This window comes from Fundulus heteroclitus, chromosome 10 (assembly GCF_011125445.2).
Source record: "Fundulus heteroclitus isolate FHET01 chromosome 10, MU-UCD_Fhet_4.1, whole genome shotgun sequence".
Lineage (NCBI taxonomy): Eukaryota > Metazoa > Chordata > Actinopteri > Cyprinodontiformes > Fundulidae > Fundulus > Fundulus heteroclitus.
This window is the reverse complement of record NC_046370.1, coordinates 21,030,167-21,046,227: the sequence shown is the minus strand read 5'-3', so window position 1 is coordinate 21,046,227 and position 16,061 is coordinate 21,030,167. Positions and strand designations below refer to the sequence as shown.

The 16,061-nt window shown below is 39.8% G+C and overlaps 1 protein-coding gene across 3 annotated transcripts; it reads right to left on the bottom strand.

Annotated features, from left to right (window-relative positions):
• Positions 1 to 876: 876 nt before the first annotated feature.
• On the bottom strand, positions 877 to 15,391 carry map2k4b (mitogen-activated protein kinase kinase 4b). 3 transcript variants are annotated; one of them, XM_036142324.1, is made up of 13 exons: positions 15,222 to 15,391; positions 11,930 to 11,965; positions 9,704 to 9,736; positions 7,819 to 7,921; positions 6,339 to 6,513; positions 6,096 to 6,215; positions 5,853 to 5,972; positions 5,694 to 5,745; positions 5,458 to 5,585; positions 3,253 to 3,330; positions 3,005 to 3,153; positions 2,769 to 2,814; positions 877 to 2,070 (listed from the first exon to the last, which is right to left on the bottom strand). In XM_036142324.1, the coding sequence occupies exons 1-13, from the start codon at positions 15,322 to 15,324 to the stop codon at positions 1,957 to 1,959; spliced, it is 1,257 nt and encodes a 418-aa protein (XP_035998217.1). In that variant the 5' UTR covers positions 15,325 to 15,391; the 3' UTR covers positions 877 to 1,956. The 3 variants fall into 3 exon arrangements, with proteins under 3 accessions (XP_035998217.1, XP_035998218.1, XP_035998219.1); XM_036142325.1 differs by lacking the exon at positions 9,704 to 9,736; XM_036142326.1 differs by lacking the exon at positions 11,930 to 11,965.
• Positions 15,392 to 16,061: the final 670 nt, after the last annotated feature.

The window sequence follows — 16,061 nt, the reverse complement described above, 5'->3', positions numbered from 1 at the left end:
GAAGCAATGTGAGCATTAATCTCAAATATAACCTTGTATGATCTTCAGATTACTATTAGGTCTTTTTGGATTAGCAAAACAAATTTAATAGCCATTTGAAAACATTGCTTAGCTTTAGATGCAACCAAGCCTAGATGTACCGTTAGCTAGAACTCCCTTCTTCTACAACAAGCTTCTTGACATTTTCGAATATAATAATATTGTGTGCAGAACATAATTTGTGGTCTAACAAACGTGTAATATTACATGATTTCTGCTAAATTAGGAAAACACAAACTACCCGCGACTATAAAATGTATTCCTCTGTTAGATATGACATCTTTAGCTAACGCGCCATTAGCTAGAATCTGTGCGTTAGCTAGAATTTGCATTTGTCAAGGTTAGCTCACTGTAACAAAATAAAGGAAAGCGTAACTGATCCAGATTATTTTCATTTGTCACAACAATTGTGTTATATTGAAGTAGTAAATAAACATACTTTCTTCTTTGTCTGGTATTTAGCTAAGATGGAAGCATCAGTGAATCTGTCTTCCAAAAAGAACACAAAGAGAAAGAAATGATATAATAGATGCAAGCAATAAAGGCAATCTAATATCTTTTGGTAGGTTTAGTTTATTAATGGATGTATTGAGTGTCCACATGTCAGCAACATATTAAACCTTTCAGTAAAAGCAAGCTTTTAACCCTTTCTTTAAAATTTGTTGGGTCAAATTAAAGCTTCTTTGGGTAAAAGTAATAACTACAGGACACATCCATCAAATATTTTATATATATATATATATATATATATATATATATATATATATATATATATATATATATATATATATATATATATATATATATATATATAAAAATTAAGTATCCAAAGATCAACTGTGTTACATGTAACAAATCTACAATTCTAATCTTGCATCAACTTTTAGTTTGGGGTTCACGCAAAAATAGCATTTACCAACACGTTGGGATGACTGGATTAACATCGTAGACGGCTCAGAATTTCAACATTGGTTCAATTCATCTTACATGCAAGTCTTTCTCAAGGGAATTTCCCCTGTTTTTGGTTTGTTTCTTGTATACCAATGTTGTTTTTGGTGTCTCAGCTTGGCTCACTGTGAACGACTGGTTTTGAGTGGTTAGCATTAATAGAGAACTGTTCACTGAAAATTATCTTCTGGAAAGGGGAAACCTAGTTATGCGAGTCAAAAAAGGACAAAGCTCATACTGAGGCCAGCACTGCAGTAGGTGTAAGAAGTTAAAACTTTCCAAATGATGTAATAAGAGAAGCTGTCAGGGATTGCACATTGCAAATATGAAAAAAAACAAAAAAAAAACAACAACAACAAAACAGTAAAGCCATGCTACCATAAGCTTTCAGAAAAAAAGAAAAACTTTTGCAGACCCGTCCATTTACTGTGTCACCGTACTCACAGCAAAAACGTGTGAAAGTGTGTATGATTTTAGAAAGTAGGTCTATCAGGATTTATCTATACAAGTCATCATTTTAGAAGCAAAGACAAATATGCATACAATGTACAATCCATTAGGTTGCTATTTTGTTCATACATCATAAACTCCACACAAATTAATTTGGTAGATTTTTGTGAACAAGTTCAAATATATATATATATGTTCCATGTATGTATACTCTATTCTTTGTGTCATATAAAAGATGCATTGCGCCTTACTAAGACAAAGATACTGCTTCAAGTTTTTCTGCTGTAAGATGGAAGATAACATTTCAGAATCCTAAAACAAGCGGGAAAGGTTTCTTTTGTTTGATATTCATCTGCATTGCACTGGAAAGCTTGATTTAATTCCTTTGTTCTTTGGAAAATGTGAACAAACAGGTGATCCTACGTAACTGAAGGCTAAGACGACTAGCGTTGCATCACAAAGCTTAGGGAACCGCCCGCTGCGTGTTAAGGGACCCCACCCGGCACACGGCTCTTGGCATCAGTCAACGTACATAGGAGAGATGGGCGAGGCGGGGATCTGATCCAGGATGCGGCACACGTAGCTGGCGACATCCACAAAGCGCTCCTCGTAGATCAGGATAAACGGGTGTTTCTGGGGAGATAACACAAGCTTCATCTTGATTTATAGGTCATTGTTTTTTGTTAAGTTGGCAACATTTAGGTTAAATATAGCCTATATGCAAATAGAAATGCAGGTTCAAACTTTTACCTAACATAAAAATTAATCTGTGATATTAACTCGTAGACAAACTCAGTTATAAGCAATCCAAGTATTTGTGTGCCCCATTTACAGTATTTTGGATAGTTCTTCTGTTTTTTTGGGAAAAGAAATTTGATAAATGTATGTCTACACTGTACGATTCCAACCAGAAATGCTGCAACACCTCTTTTACCAAAATAAAAAAGTCAGCAGTAATGCTCTATATATTGTATCAATGTGTTTCAAATCAAATTAACCATTAAGTAGAATTTGCAAATTCCTCTGCATGAGTTTATGGTTGAAAATATTCCCATTTAACTTTAAACTAGATTTAAAACCAGATCTTTAGCAGTTTTATTTATTTATTTTTTGTGGGCACTTCTGACACAATGACAAAATGAACTTTCACAAAACATTTAGTGAAGCTTTTAAATATGAAAAAGTTGAACTACATGTATTACATTAAGAATGCAGGAAACGAGTCCTCTTCCAGTTTAGGTCAGTTTACTATTATACTGAGCACATTTTTATTTATGAACAAATTACTTCAATCCACCTCTTATATAAACAGACAATGAAAGGCAACTCACCAGAAGCTCCTTGTACTTTGGCCTCTTTGATTCATCTTTTGTAAGGCTGCACAGAAAAAGACGGGATTACAAATCGATGTAAACAGAGTTCAGGTGAGACTTCAGATCCAAAAAAATTAAACAAAATGAAGTGGTGGGGGTAGAAATGCGAGGCATTTCAGAGGAAAACCTGAACCTAAAATCATCAGCATCTAACTTTTGCTCGGGGGAAATCTTTCCCCTGCACTGACACCTACCATAGATTAACAAAGTTGGTGAACTTGGGGGAGAACTGCCTCTCCTCTGAGTTGCTGAGCTGCGGAGGCTCTCCTTTCACCACTTGTGTCAGCTGATCAAAAACACTATTCCACTTGGGGTAAGGAAATCTTCCTGTGGCTAACTCATACTGGGAACAAAAACAAAACAGGGCTTCACTTATTAACAATCCATGCTGGCCTCATTTGCATAATGTTTTAACATTAAACCTGGAGATCTTATTGGTTACCAGAGTGATTCCCAAGCTCCAAACGTCAGATCGGACATCGTAGCCCTGCCTGGAAGCACTGGGGTCTATCCTTTCAGGCTGGAAAGAGAACACACACAAAAAAACACCAGATTAGTCTGCAACATTTAACCACAACAAATTAAATCAAGGACAGTCTTGTACTGGCCTTTTGTTGGAAGGTCTTCTATAATATTTTAACAGTAGATCAGTTCTAAATTAAAAACTATTAATCTACAATTATAAGTAACAAACAAAGCAATCATGTTTTTGACATTTTCCACCCCTCACCAGAAGAGAATTTTGTTTAAAGGAGCAATAAGTAAGATATTTACTGTAAAATCAAGCCTAAATCATTCTCGTTTGTCACCCGGGATGGAAATAACATTCTGTATAAACATGGGGTCCTCTCCATAAACAATAGCTTAGTCAAGTTTTTCTCCTTTCAAACGCAGAGGAGCGATCCAGAACTACTTCAGCTGAGAGTGTAGCCCGTGTTTACTTCCTGGTTCCTCAGCCAATAAAATGAGAGTTCCCAGGGTTCCCAAAACAGAACATAGCATAACATAAGAGAAGCGGACCAGAAATGGAACAGAATAAAACACCATATACCTATCCTGGAAGTGAAAATTCAGAGGAGTTTCCCACCGACAAGAGATCCCTTGTGTAAAAAGAGGGGGTCTCTGTGAAAGGCATTGTGTATGTGTTGTTCCGAATTTCACCACTAGGTGTCATTATTTCTTATTGTTCCTTTAAATGTGCAGATCTGATCCTTTATCCTGGATTCTAGGATTCATAGGGCTTATTCTGAACATGAACAGACTTCGCTTAAGCTTGTTTTCATAGTTTCCCTGGTCTTAACTAAAGTTTATCATATGTGTTCCTATTATTTAATCTTTGCAATGCAATAAAACAAACAAATTTAAATGTATTTAGTTTCAGAGTCAGATTTCATGACTGTTTGTCTGTATTTAGGCCTGTTGCAATAAGCAATGAGTGAATTAATCACACAATAAATTTGAATCACGCTTGCATTTTTCCCCTCTAGTATTTCCCTTTCCTGTCTCTGAGACTGGATAACAAAAGGTTTAAGTACAGTTAAAGTTAAACATGAGAGAGCCAGAGAATCGCTAAATCCAGCAAAATGTATCATCATGACAGGCATCTATGTATTTAAGAAAGTCTGCTGGTTTCTCAAAAAGGTCTGTCAATTACCATCGTTCACACCCATCCATTTATTGTCTACACCCACTGGGTGCCTATCATTAGGGGAGAGGCGGGGTGCGCCCAGGACAGGTTGCCAATCCATCACAGGACAACACAGAGGCACACGGGACAAACCACCACGCACACGTCCTCTCATTCATTCCAGCAATTTAAAGAGACCGAAAAACTCATGTTTTTTGGACTGTGGGAGGTAGCCGGAGTATCTGGAGAAAAGCCATCCATGCACAGAGAGAACATGCAAACTCCATGCAGAAAGCCCCCAGACCTTCTTGCTGCAAGGCAACAGTGCTACCCACTGCTCCACCATGCAGCCCATCACACCCAAACAGAACCTCTATTGTAGATCTGTGCCCCGTGTAAGCCAAAGCACAACTTGTGGGTGTTTTATTGAAAAATGTCCCCTCAACCAGTGAGCTCCAAAAAGATCTTCTCAGCAGCAGAAATGAAGGTATTGGTCAGAACTATTTAATGATTCAGAACAACTGAAGTGAATCTTTTGTCTCTTTAGTCTACAATCCAGAGCACTCAGAAGCATGTTTCTCTGAAGAATCGCTCCATATTTGGCTGCTGTTATCATATCCTGTATGCAAACCAGTTGTCCGCATCCAGGTGCTAAAAACCATACTAGATATTGCGATATCTTTCCCCAACCATGCTTCACAGCATGTGTCAGCCAGGTGAAGCGGTTCTCGTCCAGCCATAACGCTTGGAGCTGTACCGCATATCACCAAATAATGCGGGGGCCGTGGCAGATCCATTGCAGGTCACGTATAGCCAAGGTAAGCATCCCAAAGACCCTCAGTGGGAATCAGATGTGTCCCAGCAACGGTTGAAAATACTTACCCATCCATTATGTTCAAGTGTTTGCTTTTGTTTATAGGCTTACTTTAACTTTGTCATTATGAACCAGGGTTTCTCCACGGACTTGTAGGCCCGGCTGGCCTTCAGACATAAGTTGCGACTTAAGTGATAAACACTTACTGCCATGTAAGGCCTGCAGCCCGCATCTCTAGTCTTGGCTATGGAGTCCACCAGCTGGCCGCTGATGCCGAAGTCACATAGTTTGATATTTCCCCTTCTGTCCATTAGAATGTTGGAAGGTTTGATGTCTGCAAAGATACGAAAAATTAAGACAATTTGTTAGCAAACACAACGCACAGCCACCGAGGCAAAAAGAAAGAAAGAAATTACCACCGCGGAGAAAATTACACTCTTACCTCTGTGGATTATTTTCAAGTTTTCTTTTAAGTGATTCAGTGCTTTAACGGTCTGTTAAAAAAAAATAGAAATAGAACAAAACCATCAGGTCAGTTTCAGGTGCTTCTTGAACTGATTTATGTAAAGTCTAAGGATCAAAACAAGACATGGCTGCTTACAGCTAATGTTATTTTGCCTAATATTTCCTCTGGAATGACGTCATCTAATACGCAATATACATATTTGTAGAATTTGTCTAATGAGGTAGACATAAGCTCCATACAAATCCAACAGTCGCCCTGCAACAAAAAGGGGGAAAAGAAAGGAGATATTTTACATCAGCAGAAAATACCAGCAGAACACTGTTAGGTAAAGAAAAAACAGAACGCTTGTATATTGAGATCATGCTGAGTCTTCTGGACCTCTCTGAAGAGGGCGCCGTAGAACTGGACGATGTAGACACAGTCACTACTCCTCATCACCACGTCGAGATCCATCAGCAGCTGCTTCTGCTCCTTCTCGTCCACAGTGGAGCGGATCCTCTGAGGAGAACATAACAGAGATCAAACAAGCCTGCCTCACGAGGTCAATTATGCAAACGAAAGAGTCGAGATCACATGGCATCTTCATAAGGATAACTTTCTGTATCTTTGTCAGCGTGTCACCTTGACAGCCATAATCTGGCCCGTCGGTTTATGGACCATCTTGTTGACGGAGCCGTACGCCCCGCGGCCGATCTCCCCGAGGTCCCTCAGGTCCTCTGCGGTAAAGTCGCAGTGCTGCTCTGGGGAGATCTTGAGCTTCCCGGACGACTCGATGCTGTGTGTCCGCAGGCGCTCTCTACAGAGCCCAGGAACAGAGGAAGGAGGTAAGATTAGGCGGCGTGCAGGGAAAAGGTAAGGAAAGAGGCCAGAGGACAAGAAATGAGGAAGAAATTACAGAAAGAGAAAAAAAAAATTAAACATGAATTTAAGGAATTCACCCATGTGTGCTCTCAGCTGATGACAAAAAAAAAACATAAAAAATCTTCACCATGCCAAGACTGTTATGATTGAAGTATTGGGCACCTATATCTAGGGAAACTTCAGAAAAGAGAAGACGCATCTCCAAAACCTGTGTTGAGGTTTGTATTTGGGTCTGATCCAGGTTCCAGTGCTAGACCAGGATCGGTGCTTGAGTTGCACTAAGCTCCTCAATGCAAACAGCAAAGAGCTGGTTTAGTTTCAACATCCAGAGACACAGCTTGGAGCCAAATCCTTAAGTCCCTAAAAACATCTTTTCCATCAAATGTTCGATCCTCTCTAGGTTGTGATCTGAATTTCCACAGTGGATCTCGGTACACGGTGACAGCATTTGCTTTAATGTAAAGTCACCAGCTTCCTTTATAAAACTTGGTTTTGAACACCCGCTGAGTTGGTGAATGCTCTTTACGATCCCAACCAGCCTTTCTGGCCTGTTTTTCTAAACAGTGCTGCAAACACAGTTTCAAACTGAATTTATAAACACCAGCTGGTGACGAAAGACTTGTCAGTGTTTTTATAAGCTGAGCTGCACTCTGAATTTATAAATTTTGGGTAAAGGCAGCTGAGAAGAAGCCATCTTTAAGCAGAACATTGACTATTTGAATCAGGTGTTCTCCACGATCCCACCGCTTGAGGGAAAATGTTCTTTAATCTGTCCGAGCTAGGAGCTGGTACCTTACATTTTTATGGCCTAGAGTCATGGCTTTGTTGGTGGAAACAGGAAGCATCCAGTATAATTCAGCCCTGAAACCACTTTGTGAGCAAAAACTGCTAAAAGAACATGATACTTACAAATCCTTTGTATTAGTCTGGCCATTTACAAAAGAATTAGAAAGGGTCTTCAGAAAACCTTTTGAACAGGACACACTGCTGTCCACCTTTCATGTCAGACAGCATTAAAAAACTTTCTTTTCCAACCCTGAATACTATGTTATTCTGAATATTGGCCGTGCACCGTAAAAATGTTTACAGTAACCTTCTGTTTTTCTTTCAGTAAATTTCTAAGACTTAGATTAGCATGAGTACAGAAGCCACAGCTAGAGCGCCCTCTGTCACGGCGTCGTTTAAAAAGGAGCTGTGCCATCGCCACCCATGCCCTCCCGCCCTGACCGCCGTTACTCACATGTGAGGATTCTGGAAGGAAGGAGCCGTGGGCTGAAGCGGGAGCCTGGCGGTGGGTTTCACCGGAGGGTTGGCGAAATTTAGCTTCAGAGCTTTACGTTTACCTAGTAGGCAGAGAGAGAGAAACACATCCGGATTGCCACAGCATGCACGCCACACGTCACGTCACCCAGATGATGCCGACAGGCTGTGCAGATCCATCTCAATACATTACAATACAACTCAGTGATTTACTTCATACATGAAACTCATCATTATACACAGGGTGGATTGCCTGAAGTGTTTATTTCTATTCATTTTTGGTGATTATCACTTGCAGCTAATGAAAACCCCACAATACGTTTCTCAGAAAGTTTGAATGTTACACAAGATCGATGAAAAAAGATTTTTTAGTTCAGGAGTGGTTTAACACAAGGAATGGGACAGCTGTTGCCCCACATGCTGGGTGTGTGGTGGCTCCTGAAGCCCTGACTCCAGCTGCAGTCCACACCTTGTGGAAAGCCATCAAACTATTGAAAGAACCTCCCAAGGCTGCAATTACTGTTGCTTGTGCACCTTTTTCTACCACACTTTTGTCCTTCCACTCAACTTACCATTAACATACTTGGATTTAGCCCTTTGAACAGGCAGCGTTTTTAATCGCAGTGGCTTAATTTGCTCCTGTGATGGCTGATGACAGGTCAGCAGTCTTACTCATATCTTTGTGGGTCATAAGATAACTTACCTTTTTTTTAATCCATCTTTTGCAATATTCAAATTTTTCTGAGAAACATAAATTTTGCTTTTCATTAACTGAGCTATTATATATATATATATATATATATATATATATATATATATAGATATATATATATATATAGATATATATATATATATATATATATAGATATATATATATATATATATATATATATATAATATTTCATATAAATAAACAGAACTAAATTATTACATTACATGACATATAATGAATGTATGAAGTACATGAGTTTCACGTCTGAATAACTGAAATAAATGAACTGTTTGAGGATATTCTAAAGTATTAAGATGTACCTGTACACAGAGTGCGACAGAATATGTCGACTCAGTAACACACTTCAGATAAGCCCAAAAAATACGCCCAATGAGCACCATAAAGTGGAATGAAGCTTTGGGGTTATCTAAAGCTCCTCGTAAGCTCGCTAGAACAATGAAATGCATCATGGAACGAAAGCAAAGAGTCTGCTCACACAGAGTTTCCCGATGTCCACAAGCTTTTTGTGAAAAGCTGGATGCTTTCAAACAAATGGCATGCAGGACGAGGTCATGTTATTAGAAAAGACTGAGGTGCAGTGAAAAGCTCAGTGAAATCCCAGTTCAGGTAGAATAAGTAAGAACCCCACCAGTTCCCTTTGGTTATCATCAAAGTGTCCCCACCACTCAATCAGCACTTTGGTCCGAATCAAGGAAGAAACGTTTGAGGTTGACTCGGCCGATGGAGCCGAATGGATCCAGGTGGATTTACTGCCACCTGTGTCAGGGTTTATGTTAAAGGTGCTGAAGTTAAGAGCTGGGTCCTCTTTGCCATGCCTTGTCCAACCAGCTCCAGTGCAAACGGATGCCTTAACCTTGAAGCCCCAGTGCAAAGGAATGTTCCGTGGCTGGATTCATGTCAGAGTTAAGAGCTGAGGACAGTGGACAGACTACCCAGAACACCAAACAGGCTCTTTCAGTAGAATACAGCGGTCCCGTCTAAACCCGTTCTGGGCGTCAGTATCAGTACAGATCAGTGAGCCGTATCTAATCCTGAGGATGGCTCATCGTGGGACAGAAACCACTTTAGACTACTGATGTGCACCAACAAGGAGTAGAGGTCCGTGTGCTTTAAGCAAAGGTCTAATGCTTACTTTGGGGCACTCCAGACAGGCTTATCTGAAACCCTGAAGTAAAGAAAAAAAAGCAGCTTTTACTACATTTTCTCAGGGCCGATTTTAGTGCAAGAGGGTTGATTTTCAGACGTGACATCTCAGAAAATCTTGGTGCTGGGAGTGGAACACAGGGCAGGTTACCACATGGCCATGGACATAAGAGGAACAAGGACCGGTTCTACTTTAGATTTTTTTTTTTTTGTCAGGTTCAGACCAAAAACAAAATGTGTGACAATGATTCTAGATTTGTTTGGTTCAGTGGCATCCCAACTTTCTTATTCCTTTGCTAACAATTAAAATAAGATAGAAAACCCATCCCCTGGCAGATGACCCTAACTCACTGAAGCTGTAACACCTCCTGGCATGAAATGAAAAAGCCCCATTTCTAGACAAAATTAAATCTATCTGAAGTGCTACTCGGTTCCTTGAGTCTGAGTCTAAATGGGTGCTTCCCAGCTCAACACATTGTCTGAGACTCTTTATCTGTGGTCTACACAGACACATATATCGGAATATTTTAGAAACGTAACAGTATTCTGTGCTGTTTACCTCTGGTTGCACCTCCTATCCACATCCAGACTGGGTTTTTAGTAAGAAAAACTCTAAAAATTCAGTTTTTATGTTCATGTAAGCCTGTAGACTGGATATCCAGAAATACTTAAAGCAAAAGCACAGAGGTCTGCTGTTTGGATGTTCATTACCACTGTCTGCGCAGGAATTCACAACAGTATCTGGGTCATTGTTATCTTTTCTCCGTTTCACCTAAACTTCAAATGTCAGCCGAAGACCGAGAGCCTTAAGCGCTGAAGAAGTCCTGCCACATTTAAATGCTTCATCTGGCAGCATTTACAGTGCTTTGTAGAAAAAAAAAAGATACTTAGAGACATGAAACACTTGTGATTTGTAAGCACAGAGTTAGCCACTGGCTAACTGTTAGCTGCTAACTGCAAGAAATTAAACATCTGCCTGCAGCTTCCTATCGATGCTATCCTAAAGGGCTGTTTACGGGTCTTTGCTAAGTCTGGACTCCATCTGATGAGCACTAGTTTAATAAAACCTGAACTGCAGTATCATACGCTGTACAGTGGTTCTGTCAAACACAACTTAGTACTCAGAGGATGCCTGGTAGATGCACTACCAGCCAATGGAGCGGGTTTGCATGAAGCTGGTAGTCATATGAAACATTCCCAGGAGATGCTCCATAAAACATGGCTTCATATCAAACCACATGTATCTGCTGGTTCCCACACCATCAACTGCTGGTTATGCTGTCTAATCCAAATCCACCATTTCTTCTCTGTTTGGGACGGTGACTATATTTGGACCTGCTACAGCTAGAGAAGTAAAACGGATGTCTTGTGCTCTACAGTAATGAATTCTGGTGGCCAGTTAGCATTAATTAAAGGTACGCCCACGAGGATCAGGTGTTTTTCAGCTAGACCAGCTCTGCCTGGTGGCCAATCAACACACCTAAGCACTGACGGGTTGAACTGCTACATTCTCTGGCGTGAAAGCGGAGATGGGAGAGAGAAGACTCCGTTCTCTGATATTCAGTATCAGTGAGGTGATGCCAGAGGAAGCACAAAAGCACAAAGAAGGTGTTTTAAAAATAAAATGAGCTGTTCTATCACAATTTCATATTTCCCCACCCGGCCTTTTCAGGTACAAAAAGGAGCCATCTGCCACAGGAGGTCAGTTTATAACCGCCTTGGGGATGTAAGGTCACTGAACACTGGCCTGTTTCACCAGACACCAGGAAGGCTGCACATATTACATCAAAGTTACTCCGTTTTATTGCCATGAGCTTTCCTTCTTTCTGTTATCGGCCATGATGGATTCGGTAATGATGGCAGATGTTTGGAAATCTTTGGAAAAGGAATGAACAAGAAAGGGAATACACAGTGAAGAAAGTGAGGAGGAAAGGATTTTAAAAAGAGCTGGAAAGACGGAAGGACAAGAAAGGAATACATGAATGTCTGGAAACACAAACACTTTTCCACTCGATACATTTTTTCCATACTTATCCAGGTTTTTCAAAAGATTTTCAAACAACAACGAAAAAAAGAAGAGTCAATGAATGAGAGAGGATGGATGAGGAAAAGTTGAAGGGTTGTCTTGGCCAAGAAACGGCCGACCAAAACAAAAGACAAACACACATCTGCTACCAGCAAAAAGGCTAAATCCTTGGAAAATAAAAGAGAATACCTGTTTCATTCTGACATCTCCAGCAGGTGTTGGTTTCTGTAAGGTTTAGATAAAAGATTTCATGCTAGACATCTGTCACAGAGCAAGGACATGCAACTTAGATCTGTTCATCACTGGACACAGGATCACATGCATGAGGTGATCGGAGGCGAACTGTGTGTCGCGAGCAGCTACCATCAACACATCCATTATCGGACAGGGATCTACCTGAGCTCCTCTGCAGAGCTTATTTTAATGTAAGGACTTATTCTGGTCAGAGACTTGCATGGACTCATGAAGGGCATGGATACAACTGATTTTTTCAGCTTTAAATGATTTAGTTGAACTGGTCTTTGTACAGTGTTCAATGATTCTGCAACCAAAGGCTTAATTGATTTTTTTTTACACTAATTAGATACACAAGTTTCCATTTATTGTGGATTTTCTCTGTCACACAGGGTAGAAATTCAGGCTCAAATGTATAGAAATTCACCCACGTCTTTGAATAAGTGATACTAATACTGAGGGTGGACTCCTCTTCAGCTGATGATAAGTCAGAATTACGACTTGACCAGCGTTAGGTACCATGTTCCCTCACAGTTAAAAGCGCTGAACCTGACGGCTGCTGATTTATCAAGCAAGAGAGACACTGGGACTGCAGAGGGAACTGAGCCTTGATAAGAAGGGGAGAGTATGTCAAGCGTGTAGCAGAAGAGTTCTTCTTTGTTTTAGCTTAAGGCTATGCAAAACGAAAAATATTTTGGAATAGAAACATTCACTATGAAACCATGTTCATTAAGCCTACTGCTTAAAGAAACGTACAGCAGACAGCAGGAAGACTAAATGAAGTATAGCCAAATTGCTCTCTTTTGTCCGTGTGTGCTTTCCATGTGCTGCCTTCAGACCGAACACGATTTGAGCGTCAAAAGCCATCCAACGCTTCGACTCAGACACTTATGCACTTTCAGATTCGGGTGTAGAGCATCAAAAACGCTCTGGACGCGCGCCTGAGAAAAGAGTGGACAGATGTGCATTGGGAGAAGCTGCCCTGTTCTTTTTCTTTGCCGGTCTCTTGTGTAATGGCAGATGCAATCGAGAGAGCGGCTTGGCTTTATTTATTGAATAAAGCAAGAGAACGTCGTCATCGGGCACCCCTGTGCTGATGACGGCAGTAAGTTTGTCCTCCATTGTCTTTACCTTGCAGGATTTCCCAGGTTTCAGTCCCACTATAAAACATGTCAGAGAGCTGAGCTACTCTGATTGGTTGTATGTATCAAGCCAGGATTAGGCCAGAAGCTTGCTGATGCCTACAAAATGTGTGTGATCGAGGTGAAACTGCTAAGAGACATTTAGCCACATATTAGTGGGGTTGTATGTGTAATCCATATCCTGTGTGCATCAGGGGAAAATCCACAATACATACAAATCTGTACTTTTTAGAGTTCCTTGTCTGAATGAGTTAAACCAATCGGTACAAACATAAAATTAATAACAGCTATGTTTATATTCAATATGGGTACACTTCATAATTTAACTCTATTTGTCAGTGATATTGTGATAACTAGCCAACACTGACAAAACAAATGGAGACTAGCTTGCTAGTTTTTAGCTAGCACCAAACCATGGCTTTGCTTCCTGTCCGATAATGGAACTTGTGTGCTAACTTGTGCTAGCTCATGAGCTAAACCGAGTCTAAAACTACTAAACATTTGAAGAACTAGCAGCAAAGAACGCCAACAAACAACAATACACGGTTTTGTTAAGAGAACAGTCATAATGTAATCTGTCTTTGCACATTTTACTACCCGATAACCCAACTAGCGTTAGCAACACAAACAGCCTGAAGTCTTCCGTGACGACTCGGACCTGTAGCATTTAATTCATGAATTATGACTCCGCGAAAAATAACTACGAGCCCCAAGTTGAGTATTTGCCAACCCTGGATGTAACACTTGGCCCCTGTCAGGGCTGTAATGTCAGGTTGACCTGGCTAGGGAGACAAAATAAATTTCACACTAGGGCCTTATGCTTGTTGTAGCAACCGTGTGCTAATAACATTGGACGTAACGCCATAACAGGGCTAAGTTTCTAATATTAACACTATAATGTAGATATGTCTTGTGGTGTAGAAACATTAGACTGTCCTCAGCTAAACCTTCGGCACTAGTAGCTAACACAGTAGCAGCGTAGTCTTTGAGCTACTTCAAGCTAACCCAATTAGCCGGAGCATAAACGGAAGTTAAGCTATTAGACCTTCGAAATAAAAGCCCGCGCTGACGCCATTCGTTCTCAATGAGAGAAAGAAAGTCAAGCCTAACTGAACCACATTAGCAGATTTTTATGTTTCTGCTTGGACGTTTCTCTCGGCAGTCAAAGAGGTAACTCTGCAATAGGCATGGGCTGATATGAAATTTTCACCGTATAACTAAGAAAATGTTGTTACAGAATTTTATAACACGTATATACACAGTGTTCAACTTTCTTTTCTTTTCTTTTTTTTTTAGCATAAATCGATTTACGTATTTCAATAGCTATTAAAATAATGCAATATACTCATTTTGTGCTGCAATATCTTAAGTAAACATGACACTAGGGAAGTGACACTAGTAAAATATTAAGGTGATGGTATTCTGCATTCTTCTCTCTACCTGAGCATCCGCCTCCTCATCTTAAAACAATTCATAGTTGGAGATAAAGTACACTAAAAGTCCACCCAAGTGGCCAAATATATAACTAACAAAAGGAGTTTGAATGCACGGCATCTGAAATATCACAGCATGCTAAATGTTATCTCCAAACTCAATTTTTCTTTAGTTTTTCGCAGTGAACACATTAATATTACAACAGAGATTTGCTATACATATTGTACAGTTTTACAGTTAATAATTTCATGTACAATATTATTATTATTTTTTATTACGGAATTAACTCCTGTTAATAAGTTTAGTAGGTTTCCCAGCCCATGCCTACTTTACAGTCCGACATCAATTCCATATTTTGTTGTTTGACATTGCAATGGTGCGTCATAATACAATATAAGAGAAATGATAAAACATGTAACTTAAAAGTACTAATAGTCACCTACTCTGAAAAGTAATATACTTACAGCGAGTGAAAATGTCTCCGGACAAAACCTATTTATGCGTCCTTTATTTTGAAAGTTCTAACCGGAAATGGAAACGAACGTACATGGTCTTAACTGACCGCGGTAGGGTTTTTAGCTTCTGGGAAGCAACAAGCTATATTTTCCGACTAACTTGGACGCCTCCGTCGGACATGGTAGAATATTGAGAGAGAAGCCGTCGGCGCCTACCTTGCATGCTGCTGCTCTGGGTCTGTTGGTGAAGGTGGTGCGACGTGGCCCCCAGAATGTTGCCGGAGCCTGTGGAGTTGCTGTTCGGACTGGGAGTCGCCATTGTTGTGTTCCCGGCAGCAGCCAGTGCTCGGGCAGCTATGCAGAGTGAAACTTCGCCCTCCCCTACCTGCCTCCAGACGGGACGCTGCGTCACTTGAACGCAACGCAGCAGCTGCACCACGGCCACGTCTGGGCCGCTGCTGCCTTTAAGGACACCCCGAAAACCCAGTTGAACACAACTTTACAGTGAAACACAGTCTCTTTTGATATAAAATATTGGTCGTTTGTAAATGTACACTGTCAAAATTATTAACGGTGGTATTTTGGTTTATTTAGCCTGTCGTAAGATAAAAAGAATGGGGGTTCATTTTTCAAAGTCACCATGTTATTCATACATTTATGAATGTCACAGTTCCAAGTTATATATTTTGTTTACAAACTGAATACTTGCAAATAGTTAGCGTAATATTTAGGTCCAAACTAAAAATTTTGTTTAGAAATTAAATATTTGATATAAAGGTATAACCTAAATATACCTTTAAACTAAATGTATATTTAGTTTAAAGGTATATTAAACCTTTAAATGTTGCCCTATATTACCAGACTAAATTTTTAGTTTGGATATAAAATGGTTTGTAAACTAAATACTTAATTTGGAGAATAAATATTTAATTTGCAAGTTAAATATTTAGTTTGGGAATATTATAGACCAATATTTAAAAGTTTAGTATAACTTTAAACTAAATACACCTTTAAACAAAAATGTTTATTTTGAAACTGGGACATTTATAAATGTAT